Source organism: Chinchilla lanigera, unplaced genomic scaffold (assembly GCF_000276665.1).
Source record: "Chinchilla lanigera isolate Chin_1 unplaced genomic scaffold, ChiLan1.0 scaffold00013, whole genome shotgun sequence".
NCBI lineage: Eukaryota > Metazoa > Chordata > Mammalia > Rodentia > Chinchillidae > Chinchilla > Chinchilla lanigera.
This window is the reverse complement of record NW_004955414.1, coordinates 5,934,255-5,951,955: the sequence shown is the minus strand read 5'-3', so window position 1 is coordinate 5,951,955 and position 17,701 is coordinate 5,934,255. Positions and strand designations below refer to the sequence as shown.

At 34.7% G+C, this 17,701-nt stretch overlaps 1 protein-coding gene across 1 annotated transcript in view; it reads left to right on the top strand.

Annotated features, from left to right (window-relative positions):
* The window catches only part of Tmem135 (transmembrane protein 135), a 206,311-nt gene that overhangs the window by 64,994 nt on the left and 123,616 nt on the right, over positions 1 to 17,701 (top strand). The window contains exon 5 of the mRNA XM_005379732.2: positions 15,622 to 15,687. Coding sequence (XP_005379789.1) covers positions 15,622 to 15,687 — 66 coding nt within the window. The remainder of the gene's footprint in view (positions 1 to 15,621; positions 15,688 to 17,701) is intronic.

The window sequence follows — 17,701 nt, the reverse complement described above, 5'->3', positions numbered from 1 at the left end:
TAATCCTCAATACTACCAGGAAAAAGGAAATGAAAAAAAAAAAAAAGGAAAAAATGAATTTGTAGTAAGGTCACATCATTCCTTTTAATGGTAATTTGTGTTTTGTTTTTCTCCAGATTAGCCCATTTTAATAAATAAGTTGAGGAAAGAGTATCCTGTTTTTACTTAGTGTAGTGCTACATAAACATGAAAGTATCAATTGTCAAGTTGATTAATAATGTTCTGTCTTTGTATCTACCAGTTTTCTCTACTTATTCTATCAGTTATTATAGAATTAACTATATGGACTATAGCTGTGGATATATCATAGTTTTCTGTGCAGTTGTATCAAGTTTTGATTCATAGGTTTTGAAACTGTTTCTACCTACATAAACATTTAAGTTCACTATGCTCTTGATAAATTGACTCATTTGTTACTATGAAATGACTATCTTCATTATATGCTTATGTGTAAAAATATGGATAAGACAAACGGAATTGCTTTTACTGATTTAGTTAAATCAGTATGCTTGTAAAAAAAGGTGAACTATTTAAAAAAATCTTATCTAAATAAAATTTAAAATGGAGACAGAAGGTAGAGGAAGAAGAAAAGGTGTTTATAGTCATCTAACAATTGTTTAATAAGTAGGCTAAACTATGTACTTCAAATATTTTAATATGAAAATCAAATGAAAACCCAAATTTAGATAATTCTTTATTCCACTTTCAACCGGGAAGTACAGTAGACTCTGTTATTACTATATTTAATATTATTCTTAGAGATTGATAAAACTGTTGAAATAAAATTGAAGTGTAAATCAAAATCTCAGCATTTGTGGGTTTATCTTTTATTTGCTTGAGTCTAAATGTAAGAAGACAGTATTGTTGGGGGTAAAACGTGCTTTTTATGTTACATTTCATTATGTTACAAAAAGAAAAGCAACATAATATAGTACATGCTTATATTATGTCATATTGGGTGGAACATGACAGAACATATATTTACAAAGGTACACTCTTCTTTAGAGCACATGACTACTCCTCATTTGGAAATGAACCATCTGCTTATAATTTAAATTCCCGGATAACTTACCAATCCACATTTCTAAACAGAAGTAATGTTCTTTAGACCCTTAAACCTTGCTATGGTTCATTGTCTCCATGTGTAATGCATACTTTCTGTGTATTGAATGAAAACAGATTATAATATTTATGATGTCAAAGAAACCAAGTTGATTTTATTAACATGAAAGGCAAAGAGATTATACTTACAGCATTTCAAATTGCTACAGTATAGTTTGGGACATACTTATTCACACTTTGGTTAGCCACATACCCCCTAGTAATCAGTGTATGAGTGCTCACTTGGAATAGTTCCAGCAGCTACTTACTCATGCTTTTGCATCTTCTAGTCAGCCAATATTTATTATTTCTCAGGTGTGGGTGCTAGAGGTATAATGATGGGTAAAATACAACCTGTATTCTGATAGATATCTACATAAGTGCTAACACAGTAGTATGAGTAGCTGTGGAGGGAGAAGAATGCTTCAGGTATTACCCTTAAGTTTTTGGTTGGACAAATGGTACACGGAAATTGAGGTGCAAAGTGTTCACTTGCAAGTGAAGGTGAGATTGGCAGTGCTGTTTTTAGTTTTTCTTAATTGGTAATATGTGTAGACTTTTGTGTGGAGCCATTATTTTCATAACACTTTACTTTTCCTGGGGCACAAGTGTGACATGTGGACTGTGTGTCCTGTCCATCTCTCACATTTATTATTGGCTGTAATATTTCTGCTCATTTTGCACTTTATTGGTCATACTGTACCTCTGCTCCAAGTTTAAATTAAGAAAATTATGTGAATTTAAGGTGAAATTTATTTCTAAGGCATATAAGTGTAGGTCTAAAATATATAGATGTCCCTTCTAAGGAAAAATTTCCATTTCTAAGTAAAAATTTCCAGGAGTTTTGTAATTCTTAGTGGGAATTAAATTGCCAATATTAGTAGAACCAAGAACTTGAGAGAGGATTCTTCTCCTTTAGGCTTAGCTTTTGATTACTTTTTTTTTTTTTGTGAGATAATAAATTTGTGTGGTGGCAGCGAAAGTCTGTGCTCTTTAAATAATATAAATACAATTATATTGGGAGCCAGAAATACACAAAAAGGATGTTGAACTTTGGCTTTTACAGCTGCAACTGCCAGCAGCAAAGATTAAGAGGCCTCTTAATCAAACGTCTGATTTCCTAGGTTTATCACTCCTGTCCCAAATTTATCCAGTGTTTCTTTTGATTTCTCACATTCTTCTAACCTGGTAAGTTGAAGAAAACATTTTTTAGTTTATCAGTACAGTATACAGCACATGTTTACATCCCTTGTGTGCAATTGGCGCATGTAGATGACGCTTCTTAATCTCTTTTTGTGTCCGCTTTTCCTTCCCCTCCTCCGGCTTCCACTCATCTCTTGATCCCCTCCTCTTTCTTGCTACATGCTAGCAGTGCATAATGCTTACATGCCTTGTGTTGATAAATGAACACGGCATGTCCCAGTGCTGTTTACTCCTCTCTGTCCCTCCCTTGCTTGCCTCCTGCCTTCCTCCATCTCTTGATCTCTGTGGCCTTTAAGAAAGATCCATCTTCTACTTCTTATTATCTATCTTTTGTTTTATCAGCTTGTATGTCTGATTTACTTCAGTTAATATTATTGTCTCAGGGTGCATACATTTTCCTATAAATGACTCAAGTTTATCTTTCTTTGTTGCAGAGTAGTACTTCATTGTGTATAAATACCATGCTTTCTTTATCCGTTCATCTGGTAACGCACATATAAGCCATTTCCAAGATTTAGCTAAAATGAACTATGTTGCTGTAAACGTGGATATGTGTGTTCACTGTAATATGATGCGTTTAACTCTTTTGGGAAGATGCTGTACATAGAAGGGGATAGCTGAGTCAAGTGGAATTTCTAGTTTCAGGTTTTGAGGAAACTTCATACTGATTTTCATATGGTTCACTGGGTTCTACCAACAGGGTAGAAAGGTTGTTTTGCCCTGCAGCCTCTCCAGCATTTGTTATTATTTGATTTCCTAATCTTCAGCGTTGTTTTAATTTGCATTTCTCTAATGGCCAGTGACATCAAGCTGTGTTTCAAGTATTCGTTGACCATTGTACTTCTTCTGTGTAGTGTCTGTTCATTTCACTTGCCTACTTTTTATTCAGGTCTTTTATTTTGAAGAGTCTATTTTTTTAGTTGCTTATATTATTATATTATATTATATTATATTATATTATATTATATTATATTATATTATATATTGCCTGTGAGGAACACAGGCAAATTTTTTTCCCATCCTGTAGGTTGACTTTGTCAGTTGTTTCTTTTGTGTACAGAAGCTTCTTAATTTGGTACTTCTCATTTGCTGATTATCAGAGCTATGTCCTTCAACCCGGGTTCTTTTCAGGAAGTCCTTGCCTATGTCTCTGACTTGAAGAGTTTTTACCTATTTTGTTTTCCAGCAGATTGTTTCTATTTTAACGTTTAGTTCTTTGATCCATTTTGATTTTAGTTTGGTCAAAGGTAAGAGATGTGGATCTAGATTCAGTCTTTCCTCCAGTCTGTGTTTTGGCTCCTTTTTCAAAGATCAAATAGCTGAATGTGCCTGGAGTTGTTTCTGCTTTCTCTATTCTTCTGTTCCATTGATCTTCATGTTTTTATGCCAGTACTATGCTGTTTTTATCACAGTGACTTTGTAAAATAACTTCAGATATGGGGTAGTGATGCCCCCCACTTTTACTCTTTTTACCCCAGATTGTTTTTGTGATTCTGGGTATTTTTTGATTTCATATGAAGTTTAGGATTGCTTTCTGCAGTGATGTGAAGAATGCTGTTGAAATTTTGATCAGGATAGCATCAAATCTGTATATCAGTTTTGGAAGTGTGTCCATTTTGACTGTATTGGTTCTGCCTACTCAGGAACAGGGGAATATCTTTCCATTTTCTGATATTTTCTTCAGTGTCCTTTTTTCAGAGTACTATAGTTTTCAGTGTAGAAGTTTCTCACTTCTTTAGGTTAATTCCTAATTTCTAGTTTTTATGTGAAGAAGCTTGTATAGGAGTGGTGATAATGGATATCTTTGTCTTTTTCCTGAATTTAGATGGAAAACTTTCAGTTTTTGACCATTTATTATAATGTTAGCTGTTGGTTTGTTATAGATGGGTTTTATAAGATTGAGGTAAAGAACATCTATTCCAATTTTCTGTATGGTTTTTATCATGAATGGCTGTAAGACTTTGTCACATGCTTTTTCTGCATCTATTGAGATGATCATGTAATTTTTGTCTTTGGTTTTATTGATATGGTATATTACATTTATTGATTTGTGTATGTTGAACCATCCTTGCATCCCTGGGATGAATTCTACTTGGTTATGAGATAATCTTGTTGATGATTTGCTGCATTCTGTTTGCCAGCATCTTATTAAGGATTTTTGATCTATGTTCATTAGGGAGCTTGACTTGGAGTTTGCTTTTTTGGTTGTATTCTTTTCTGGTTTTGGTATCAGGGTAATACTTGCTTCCAGCAATGATTTTGGAAGTACCTCTTCCCTTTCAATTTCTTTAAAGAGTCTCAACATTAGTGGCATTAGTTTTTCTCTAAATTTCTTGTAGAATTCAAGAGTGAATCTGTCAGGTTCTGGGCTTTTCTTTGTAAATTTCTAATTACACTTTCCATTTCATTGACTTATGTCAGGTTATTTAGAATTTTTGTGTCTTCTTTGTTTAGTTTTAGCAACTCAGTTGTGTCTCAGAATCTGTCCATTTCTTCTGTGTTTTCCATCTTGTTATCGTATTGAACCTGTGTTTGGTGCATAGGTTCTCATAGAAGGTATTGATGATCTCTTGGATTTTTCTTTTGTGGTAAGTTATGTATTAATGCTTCAGTTTTATTGCCTGTTATCAAATTATTCAGGGTTTTAAAATCTTGGTTCAGTATATATCTTTTTTTTTTTGTTTTTTTGGTTTTTCTCCGGTACCAGGAATATATATATATATATCAGTATATATCTGGGACTCTCCATTTCTTTTGACTTGTCCAATTTTTGACATACAGATTTGCAAAATAGTTGTTAATAATGTTTTATATTTCAGCAGTGTATTGTGATTTCACATTTATTATTTCTAATTGCATTGATTTGGATCTTTTCTCTCCTTCTTTTGGTTAGATTGGCTGTTTGTCTAGATTGGTTAGTTTTTCTATTTTGTTCTTTTTATTTTTAATTAATTAATTATTTATTTTTTGAAGAACCAACTCTTAGATTTATTAATGTTTTGGGGATTTTTAAAAATCCCAGTTTCACTACTTTCTGCTCTGAGCATTATAATTTAAAATTTCTTTGCACTAGATTTGGGTTTGGATTATTCTTGGTTCTTAAGGACCTTGAGGTGTATCATTAGTTTATTTCTTTGGGCTTGCTCTGTTTTTATAATGTGGGCATTCACAGCTGTAAGCTTCCGTCTTAGGACTGCTTACATTGTATGTTGTACATGCTAATATGTTGTACTGGTATTGTCATTTAGTTTTAGAAATTATCTTGTTTCTTCCTTAATTTCTTCTTTAACCCATTGTTTAATTAATACTGTATTGTTTAGTCTCCATACATTTGCATAATTTATTTTTTGTTGTTGATTACTAATTTTGTTGTGTCGTCATGTGATAATACACATGGTATAATTTCGATTCTTTCACATTTACTTAAGATGGATTTACTGGGTTGTATGTGGTCTGTTTTGGAGAACGTCCCACATGCAGTTGAAGAGGTTGTGTGTTCTGTTCTTGGGTGGAACACCGTAGGTTCTTTTGGTTTTTCTCTGGTACCGGGAACCGAACTCACGACCTTGCGCTTGCCAGGCAGGCGCTTTTGCCACTGAGCTAAATTCCCAGCCCCCACCGTAGGTTCTTTTTAAGCCCATTTGCTTTTCAGGTTTTCTTCAGTGTTGATATTTCCTTGTTAATTCTTTGTGTAGTTGATCTGTATATTTATGGTAGTGGTGTATTGAGGTGCCCTACCGTGGTGTTTATGCTGACCTCGTCTTTTAGGTCCAGTAGTACTTGTTTTGTGAAGTTGGGTGCATCATTGTTTGTTGTATATATATATATATATATATATATAGGTACCTCTTCCTACTGGATTTTCCCTTAACCAGCATGTAGTTACCTTCCTGTCTTGTTTTCAGCAGTTTTAGGTTGAAGTTCATTTTGTGTTTAAGATAGTAACACCACTTTTGTATGGGTTTCTGTTGCATGGAATAATGTTTTTCATCCTTTGAATTTTAGTCTATGAATTTCTTTTTATTACTTTTACTCCATGAGTTTCTTTGTGTTACTTGTGTATAGCCATAACGTGGTTTAAATTCATTTGATAGATGCACTGTTCAGGTCTTGGGAAGTCTGTGTTAAAGAAAGCTAGTCTGCTTGCAGTGTATTTTGATTTTTCTTGACCTGAAATATCTTAATTTCCTTTGCAATTTTGAAAAAAATTTCTTCAGTATAGATTCTGGGTTGGCAATCTTGCATCTAATTTGTCTGTTGAAAATTCTGAAACTGAGCTGCACCCCACCCCCAAGTGTAGTATGTTTTCTTATTTTGCTTTAAGGACTTTTTTCTTTATCTTTGGTTCTCAGAAATTGGAATATGATAATCTCATATGTAGATTGCATTGTGTTTTTCCTCCTTGAGCTTTTCTGGGGTTCTTGATTCTGTTCTATTAACACTGCTATTACAATGTTTTCTTCTTTCTGCTTCTCTTCTTCCTTTTTTCCTCTTCATCTTTTTGTCATCAATGCTGTCCTCCTTTTTCTTCTCTTTCTTCACTGTTTGGGCTGTTGTAGACTATTATTTTTTCAAATATTTCTTCTGCTTATCTTTAAGTGTCTACATTACATGCAATTAGAATGCTTGAAACATTTTTCCTGGTCTCTTTGGTTTTCTTTTTTCTTTTTTTTTTTCAGTTCTGTTTTCCTTGCATTTTCAAACTGGGAATTTCTATTGATCCATCTTTAAGTTCACTGTTTTTTTTCTGAGAATTCAACTGTTTTTTTGACTTATTTTTGTTTCAATGTTTGTTCTTTTTCAGCTTGTATGTTTCTATTTGGTAGTTTTTTATAGTTTTACTTTCTATTGAGATTATTTATTTACCTAGCCATTAAACTGCACATTTTTCTGAATTTTTGAATATGTTTTCTTATCACATTTGAACATATTTACAACAGCTATTTTGAAATCTTTCATTCTGAAACGCAACATCTAGACCCACTTGGAGTTAGTCTATTTTGACCATTCTCTCCCTCTTAAATGCTACCAATGAGTCACACTTTTTTGTTTCTTTTTGTCTGGCTGTATTTGGAACTGGGCATTGTGTGCTCCATTTTATCCCTCTAAAGTGAAAGTAATTAAAATTCAAAAAAGAGACTCTTGCTGCTTTGGTCAATACTTTGTAGTTCATTAAATTAATGCATAATAAGATTAACCAGAATGTGTCTTTAATATGCTATGTAACTTCAAAGGATGACTTTACCTTTAGTAATTGAGAAATCATCTTACAGAGAGATTTCAATGGATTAATGATATTCAGTTCATAAATATAAATACAAAGATGATCATACTTAGGCTAGTTATTTTTCATTTGTCATGCAGTTAAGTTTCTTGTTAGCTTCTTTCAACTATTTACTCCTTGGGCAACCTTGGTTGGGCAAGACATTTAAGGTCTTGAAGGAGTCACCTACTAAAGACAAGTATACCACTATAGAAAAAATACTGCTATTGTATTAGCCATTACTAATATTGACGTATCTAAAGGTGACTAATGCAGATACTAACATATGTGAAAAATGCTTTGTAAAGAATTAGATGTCAAATACTGAATCCCAGGTCTAACTTAGGACAATGCTTCTTTAGTGAAATAAGTATTTCAGAAGTACTAATTCTAACTTTTTGAGTGTAAAACTATGAAATGGATTAATAAAAGATCAAAAAACAAAGGAACTACAGGTGTGAATATGAAAGAAAAAAATCTGTGTGAAAGAAGTACTTACTTCCGTTTTATGACTGTCTCTTTATTCTAGATCACCGGGAAGGTCCTAGGGGCAAAATTGACATCTTTTATTTATGTATTACCAACATCTTATACAATATATAATAATATACATGAAGATTAGGCAAGCTGGCTGTAGAAACAGACTGTCCAGTTCAAAATCAAGCTTTGCCATTTGCAAATGTGTGACCGACCTCAAGAGTATAACTTTGCTTCTTTGATCTTCTTCGTCAACAAGATAAGAATAATAATGATAAATAAAATCATAGAAAGCTGGATGTGGTGCCATATGCTTATAATCCCAGCACTTTGGGAGACTGGGACAGGAGGACTGCATGTTCTATCTCAGTTTTGGTAGTTTAGAGACCTAGTGAGACCCACTCAAAATAAAAAATAAAAATAAGGGCTGGGGATATAGCTTAGTGGGAAGGCCCTGAGTTCAGTTCCCACTATCCCGCATCCACTAGAGAAACACACACATATTCACACATACACACAGACATACACTATCAAGGAAACCTGTAAATGTTCATTAAATGATAATTTTATTACTATTAATGAAGGGACAAAGGGAAATGAATTCCATTTGTACCATAAAGGTGGTCAGTAGATAACATCAGCATTTAAAAAGTATAGTATATAAAACTCAACCAGAATAAAAATATTGTTACATGGTCGTCTATATATAGTAAAATTCTTGACAAACAACCAGAAAAGTAGAAAGCCTATATTATTTCAAGATTAAGTTAGCAAAAGCCTTCAGAAATGCAAAGCTTCATTCCCCAACTGTTAATCCTGGCCATAGAAGAAAAAAATTACATATGATTATGGTAAGTACCAATTGCTTTCTGTCTTTATAGTGATAAAAATATAAAATATAAGTTTAAAAAGTAATAAAATTGAGCTTTAACCTATCTGCTTGTTTCTCATGTAGGAAGCAGTACCTGACACCAGTTTAATAGTGCTTTGAAAATAAACATTCATTAGCATAGCAACCAAGGCCTTCACGAAGTCTCCAAGCCATTATGACTCTTTTTTCCTCAGGTCCAAGTGTCTCTGGCTTCATTCTTTTCCATGTTGCTAATTGCTACTGTAATTTCAGAGCCCCTATTGCAACATCTCTGAAAGAAATCCTGTCTTTTTAGCTAGAGAATGGGGAAAAGGCCCAGACAAGACAGAGTGTGGCAGAAGCAAAACTATTGATGTTGGTGTTTTGTCTTTTTTCTGCTGTTGACTCTGTCCCAAGGTAGGACTTGATCTCAAGGGGAAGCAAGAACAGTGCAGTTAGTTAAAACTTGAAATTAAATTGCATTTTTTGACCAATGGAACGTGGAAATGGGAACTCTGAAGTTTTAGTAGGAAAGGAAGGATCCCCATTATTATTTTCATTCTATTTTCTCTGGTCACTTTGTCCCAAGGGCGTATCCCCTTTAAGTGGCTGCAACTGTGACACCACTGCAAGCAGTCAAAACTCTCAGACATCTGGGTGTGGTGGTTGCATGCCTGTAACCCCAGTGTTCTGGGAGGCTGAGATAGAAAGATTATAAATTCGAGCACAGCCTGGGTATTTTGATGATTTAGTGAGAACTTGTCTTAAAAAATAAAAATGAAAGAGGGCTGGGGTGTACTCAGTGTGAAGGCCCTGGTGCAATCCCCAGTAACACACACACACAGACACTCCCCCACCCCACCCCCACACACTCACTTACCAGAAACAGAAAACAAAACAAAATCAATCAAACAGAATATTCAAAGAGAAATGCCATCTTTTTGGCCAAAGGGTCAGGAGAAAATAGGCCCAGCCACCCAGACGAGATGAGGACAGTATCAAAAAGGAAGAGCTGGAAAAAGGGATAACCTAACTAAATCTATATTTGAACTGGTACAATTCTTACCTCTAATTGGCACTTGCCTGCAGTAGAGTCAGGCAGCAAGGGAACACCTTAAGAGCAAAACTAAAATTAAAACTGCCATGCAAGTCTCAGAGTACCTGAGTCATTCTGACAAAGACCCAAAGAGACTTTAAACAGCCCCAAAGCAGCATAGGAAACACAGAACCAATACTAAACTACTGCCCATTGAAGGCTAGATGGAACTTTCAGTCTGAGCCTAGCCAGGTGACTACTTACTACCCCTTACCCCATCTGCATTTTTCATAGTACTCTATCTAACAGGGCCAAGAGTCTCACATGATACCCAAGTTGTACTGAAGCAGTCTGAACTATTCATTCATCTTTTGTTTGTTTGTTTTTCAAAACAGGGTCTTGCTTTGTAGTGAAGGGTGGTCTTGAACTTGCTTCTGTAGCCCAGTGGTCACTCACAGTGATCCTCCTGCCTCAGCCTGTCAAGTGCTAGGATTACAGGTGTATGTCACCACACCTGGCTGAATCACTCATTCTTAAATGAACAGAAGGAGATGTAACTACTTTTTAAGAGAAAGATAATTAAATGTGATTAAATCAGACAAAGCCTTTAAAGCATTTATAACCCTGGCCGATGGGAAACAGTAAACACATTTGTATATTAACAGAAGAGACGTTTTCGTCAGAAAAGTAGAAACTATTTTAAAAAATGGAAACTTTGGAACTGAAAAATACAGTATCTAAAATTAAAAATTTCAAAGGATGGGTTCTATAGTAGAATAGACATGAGATAAGAGGAAAGTAATGAATGTGAAGATAAATCAGGAATTATCCATTCTACATTACAGAGAGAAGACATGATTGAAAAACAATTGAATGGAGACTCAAAGGATTGTGAGATAATAGTAAAAGATACAATCTAATATTTGTATAATCAGAGACTCAAAAGGAAATTTTGGTAGTGTGCTTATATTTTAACTATACCCAGAGTGAGATTAGGTGTAGAATTTTCCACTTGTTGCAACATGTTGGTATTGAGTGTGTATTTTGGATTTTTGGATTGGGGGTCTTAGCTTGTAGTAGAAAATAAAATGCTCTGCCAGAAATTACTATTGAGCTGAAATTATATTTGATGTTATTACTTATAAAACTAAGTATACAACAAACAAAACATATTCTAAATATTTAGAATAGATTTTCTTGATGAATTCATATTTAGTAGTTATTTTTAATTACTAAATGTATCTGTGTTCATTAAAAGAGACTGGCCTGCAGTTCTCTTTTCTAGTTGGGTCTTTACCTGGTTTAGGGATCAGAGTGATACTGGATTCCATAAATGAATTTGGGAGCACTCCATCCCTTTCAATTTCTTTGAAAAGCTTGAGGAGTGTTGGTGATATAATATCCTTAAAGGTTTTATAAAATTCAGCAGTGAATCTGTCAGGTCCTAGCCTTTTTTTTTTATTGGTAGATTCTTTATTACCAAGTTTATTTCATTGCTTGTTAATGGGTTATTAAGCATATTTATGTCTTCTTGGCTTAGTTTAGATAGTTTGTCCATGTCTAGGAATCTGTCCTTTTCTTCAAAATTTGCTAATACGTTGGAATATTACCTTTTGAAGTAGTTACAATCTATCTTCTGGATTTTGACAGTGTCTATTGTGATTTCACTTTTTTCATTTACAGTTGCATTGATGTGAGTCTTCTGTTTCTCCTAGTGAGTCTTGCTAAGGGCTTACATATTTTATGTATTATTTTGACGAACCAGCTCTTTGATTTGTAGTTTTTTTTTTTTTTTTTTTACAAGTTTTTAAGATTCAATTTCATTGAGTTATTCTTTCATCTTTATATTTTCCCTCCCGAGTTTCCGATTGGGGCTGGTTTGTTGTTGTTTCTTAAGTATATTAAGGTTTCTCACAAGGTTATTTATTTGGGCTTGCTCTGTTTCCTTAATCTGAGCATTGGTTGATGAATTTTTCTTTTAGAACTGCCTTCCAGTGTCCCACAGGTTTCACTGAGTTGTGCAGTCATTGTCATTAGCTTCCAGAAATTCTAAAACTTCTTTGATTTATTCTGTACCTATTTTTCAGGAGTATGTTATTAATTTTCCAGAAGCTTTTACCTTTTCTGAAATTTTTTCTGTTGTTGATTTCTATTTTTATTGTACAGTGGTTGGATAGTATTCATTGAGTGACTCCTATTCTTTTATATTTACTTAAGCAGGGGTTGTGGAATAGTTTCTGATGTATTTTGGAAAAAGTACCATGTGCTGCTGAAAAAAATGCATACTCTGTTGTAGAGAAGTAGACTACTCTGTGTATTTTCATTAAGTCTCTATGTTCAAGGATGTGATTCAGCTCTGAAATTTCTGATGCTGGTTTTTGTGTGTATAGTTGATCTATGTCTTTGTGAAAGTGCAGTGTTAAAAACCCCTAATATGATTGTATTAATAGTTATTTGATCTTGTAATTTCAGTAGTTTTTGTTTTATGAACATAGGTGCTCATGTTAGTAAATCCAAATGTGCAGTCTTCTAGATTTTTGTCTAACTCCAATTAGCCTTAAGTTGGTCTGCTTGTTGTCATATAGTAGCTGTTAGATAGTCTTCTCTTGTTCTTTTTGGCTTCTTTGAGCTCTTTATTGTAATTTATTATTTTGTCCTTAGTGTCAGACACTGTTATCACATTGGTCATTTCTGCAGTGTATGAGTTCTGTACTGTCTCTTATCTTAGGAATCTCTGTCTGACATCTTTTGAAGGATTACATGTCCTTGTTGAATCTGTTCATATTTTGAACTGTTTTGGCTTGCTCATCCAGTTTTTACTTTCTTCCACAGAATTCACCATTGGCATATTGAGTGCAATAGCTGTAAACTTTTGTTTCATTTCCTCTTTGAACTCATCTGTTTTCTGCATCCCTTCTAAGAACTTTTCATACATTTCTGCTACCTGTTTTTTTCTTTTTGTGACTCCTTGTTCTGCCTTGGGGGGGTTAGTGGGGTTCAGAGATCTATTTCCAAGATTTTTCTTTCTCCTACTTGTATCTGTGTTTATTATATGTGGACCGCTCTTTCTCTTCTTTTTTTGGGCAGCAGTTACTGCAGTTTAAAGACTAGAAAAATGAGAGTTTGTGGCCTATGTGGAGATTTTTAGTAGGATGTTATCTCCTTGTGAATAATTTTTAGCTTCATATGTCCAGTGCTAATATTTATGGTTATTTTGTTTAAGTGATTTTGACTCTGTCACTATGTTTTTTCCAAATAATTGCTTTCATTTATAACAGCATCCATATACATATTCAGTCCTTTAGCACTTCTATATGATATTCTTTGAAGTTATCTTACTCCTTTTTTCTGTTCTATATGCACTGTTATTACTTTTGGTTTCTCTGCAGTGAGGTAGGTGAGGTGAGTTGGGGAGAATGGAGGGTGTTTGTATGAATTGTATTAGGCACTAAGGGAGAATTTTGAAAGGAAGGCTAGTAGTAGATGAGAAGATAACATTGCTGTGCCTTCTGATTTTATTGAAGTACCTTTAGTTGAGTTGAAGGTTTAGGACTGAATGTTTTCAGAGAGTATTTTGTGGGGGCAAGGATGAGATAGGGGGAAAAGTGATTCTCTTTGTGATTGAGGAAAGCTATGTGGTTCTCAGAATTTGTTTATAGAGAGGAAAATAAATTAGGTAAGATATGGAAGAGCCAAAAGCTTAGGATGTAGAGGATCAAGAAATGATACTCATAAATATAAGAGTGACTGCAAGGGGCTAAGTATGGTAATTTAAAAACTTGGGAGGTGGAGTTTACATGTTTGGAAAAAGGATAAAGACATATGTTAATATTGTCTTGGGCTTTGGAGTGAAGAAACTAGGTAAAGAGCTGAGCTGAGGGAGAGAAGCTTGACACCTATTAAATCAGAGCCAGTGAACGAACATATGTGCATGAGGAATACCCATGTGTACGCATGAAACCATAGAAGAACATGACATAACCCCACATTACTAAATAATTCAAGAAATGTACAAAATTTAAACCAATAAGTTGTCTTATGGGAATACAAATTAAATATTACAGTGATACATGACATATGTGATTCCCCAGTAGCTTCTTTGTCAGAATATCCATGTGCTCACACCCCAATTACTATCCTGATCCCTCACTACAAAACTGAAGTCAACTCAGACTAAGGACCTTATCTGCCAGGTTGCAGGCATTCTTGTAGAGTTTTAGTCTGAGTTCCTAGGTTAGGAACTCTTGCTGTCCCTTTCCCTGGGTAAGAAGGTGGATTCGGCAGACAAGCTCACTGGCACTAAATTACCACCACGTCAAGATTATTCCTATGCAATCAGTTGAACTACAACGGTAGAGGCTAATTTATTACAGTGAATTATATCAGGGCTAATTGAGAAATAACATAAGACCTTATTTCTCGGTCTCCCTTTAGCAATGGGAACATGGCACCAGTGTGAAGCTCCAGTCCTGTGTAACTCAGGCTGAGACTGGTGTCCTGATGGCAGGAACCAAGTCTGTGATCACCAGTCCCTCCCTCTGCGTGGGACTGCCCCCAGGTCTGCTCTCCAACTGCCAGCAGTCTCTTATGACTGTCCATTCCTCATCCCCTCTGGGAATATGGCAGTGTGAAGCCACCAAGGGGCTGCTGTGGGACTGAAGTTCCATACCCAGCCCTTCCCACAATGGTGGCTTCGTCAGCTGCTCTGTGCGACTGTGTCCTGGGGCATTTGTACTGCAGCTGCTCACTGACTGCTGCCTCTGGAGTGCCATTTGGGAAGCAGTGTCTCGCATTCTTCCCAGTGTCTCCAACCCCAAAAGATTCTCCTGTTCCTGATGCAGTTCTCTGTGAGCAGAGCAGTTATTACTTTCAGTTTGCCTCCTGGTGTTCAGCACATTTCTCCTCTATGGTGTGGATCATCTCTTCTATATCACTTAATCATATTTTCTTGTCCTCTGTTAGTTCCTTGTGGTGCCTTATGTATCCCCCTCTTCCTTCTATTCCTCTCTAAGCCATTGTCCTGCAGAGTCAGGACACTTTGTCCTGGAGAAGCCGAGCTGCCGGCACTCACTGCTCTGCCATCTTTCTCCTCTACTGCTATTCTTGATTCACTCTTGTGCACCATTGGTTTCTTATTACAGAACATTGGACTTGGATCTCCTTGGTGCTCTAGGGGTCAGGATGGTAATGCTTACAATACTGCAACATACATATTTTGATTAAAAGAGAACTTACCATGTTTTATGCAAAGTATGTAACTTGTTCATAGGGAGGTGTTGTTCATGGTGAGCCATTATACAACTTTTCTTATTACAGTACTTGTCTTTATTCCCCCTAATCATAAGGTTCTCTGTGAATTTTAGGGTGGGCTTGCCTATTTCTGTAAAAAATGGCATTGGGGTTTTGTTTAAACTTATTTAAATGAACTAATTTAAAACTATACACCTGAAAATATACCAGCATATCAAAGTAAGGCCTTTAGATAGTTCACTTTAGACTCTTGTTAACATTAAAAGAGTAGAAATGATATTTCTAGGGTATAATTTAGAAAATCTTGCTTACAGTTCTCTTTTGGTGGCTCTCTAGAAGTTTCAGGCCATGTAATACTTGGGAAGTTTTTTCTTTTTTACCTTTTGAGGGTGAGATACGTATTTGTATTCAAATTACATCTGCTACCTTTCTTCCCCACAGGCCACAGAAACACTATTTAGAATGGGTGTGGCGAGAGGAACCATTACAACATTAAGGAATGGAGAGGTAAGATGAAAATTTTGATATAATTATTTGCTGCTAATGAGTAGTTTGCAATTTTCAAAGTATACCATGTGAATTCTGTGGTGCTTTGTGTGACAGATGGAGAAATACTTGATGTAAATAAGCTAGAATGTACCTGATATACAGATGTATTTTAGTTAATAGTGCATGGAACCAGATCTTAGGTTAAAAGTAAATTGCTGAGCTTCTTAAACTTTCATTATCAATTGTTTTTACTTTTAAAAATATCATTTGTTAATAACAACTCCTACAAGTCAGGCTTGGTGTACTCTCATTATGCTGGAGTCTAAAGCAGGATTATATATTCAGACCCAACCAGAGTAACTTGATAACTTAGTGAGAGCTTGTCTGAAAATTAAAAAGAAAGGGGAGGGGGCTATAGCTCAGTGTGAAGGACTTGGGTTCAGTCCGTGGCATCTTATTTCTTTTGTCTTATATGTACAGAATTGGTATTTATTTCTTAGGATAAAATAATATGAATCGTGATTTTTTTTACCATTTTAGAGAGAAAGAGGGAGAGAATTGTGTGCTTCTTATAGTGAGGTGGTGTTAAGATGTATATTCTGAGGTTGACTTTCTAAATGCTCCTGTCTGTTCTTTAAAAAACTATCACCTGAAAAAAATTTCTGTTTCAGAATTTTTACTGGGCTGATTACCACTTTGTCCTTTTATTTATTTGCTCTTTCACTGAGACATTATTTAGGTTGAGGTTGAATGTAATGTTATATTGCTATGTTCTTTGTTCGAGTCTACTAAGAAATACTTAAGGATAAACTATATGGCACTTACTATTCTGAAATTAAATTGTTACTTAATGTAATATTTATAATTCAGTAGCCTAAATATTTAATAGTAGGTATAAGTGACTAAGGAATGAAGTGCAATTGATTACTATATGTTTGTATATTTGGTTGGTTGATAATATTTGCTCATTAGGCACAAATGTGCCATCATTTACAAAATAATGCATCATTAAATATTTAATTATATATTGACAACTTACTGTTACAAAACATATATGTTTTTAAGTATACATTTTGTCTATAAAGACAGTTGATTATTTTGTATTATCAATAAATTGAAGTATGTTCTATGTTTAGAAAATGAAGTTTTACCAGTAATAAGGTAAAAAATATTTATCTGCTTTGAAGTTCTGAAAATGAGTCTCAGATTTTAGGAATTATTATATATTCTTGGGGACAATGAAGTTTTGAATGTTACCTTCTGTTACAGGAAGGTTGGAGAAATGTTTAGCACAGCTTGATAAGTAAAATCACCTGAATTTATCAGTAATATTATATAAGTTCTTATTTCCTTAATGGGGAAGAAGTAGTTAATGCATTGGTTTTTGATGCATTTCTTCCCCACTTATTTGGTGTTTCTCTACATGCCCAACCTAATTAACAGGTATTGTATCAACAGTGGGCAAAATGTGTGAGCATTCTTGACCTTCAGTTTCTAAAATAACACAGATGCATAACTTTTCTCCCCTGTATTCTAAGAACTCTAAAAATGGAATGTGTCATCTAAGTGGCACCTCATAGTCATCATCTGCTATTTTCTACATTATCACTTCTTAAAATGGAAGGTTTCTTATAAATCTGTGATATTTTAGGGTTGAAAAACTATTTCACAGTTCAGCAAGTATAAAGGGACATTTAGTAAGTATTTGTAAATAGGCTAATTAGTTTTAATTTAATAATTTGACTTTGGGAAGTATAAAATTGAGACAAAACAAAATGTATTGAAGGCTGGGTGTGATGGCACATGCCTGTAATCCCAGTCCTTGGGAGGCTGAGGCAGGAGGGTTACTGAGAGTTCAAGGCCATCGTGGGCCTCAAAATGAGTTCAAGTCTGTAAATCTTCATGATAACTCTGTGGGTGATTAATTATAATGGTCACCTTGTAGATAAACTGAGGTTCAGAGAAGTTAGAACACTTGCCTGTGATGTAGCAGCTAGGAAATGGGAGAGCTAGGATTGGGACTTAAATCTCC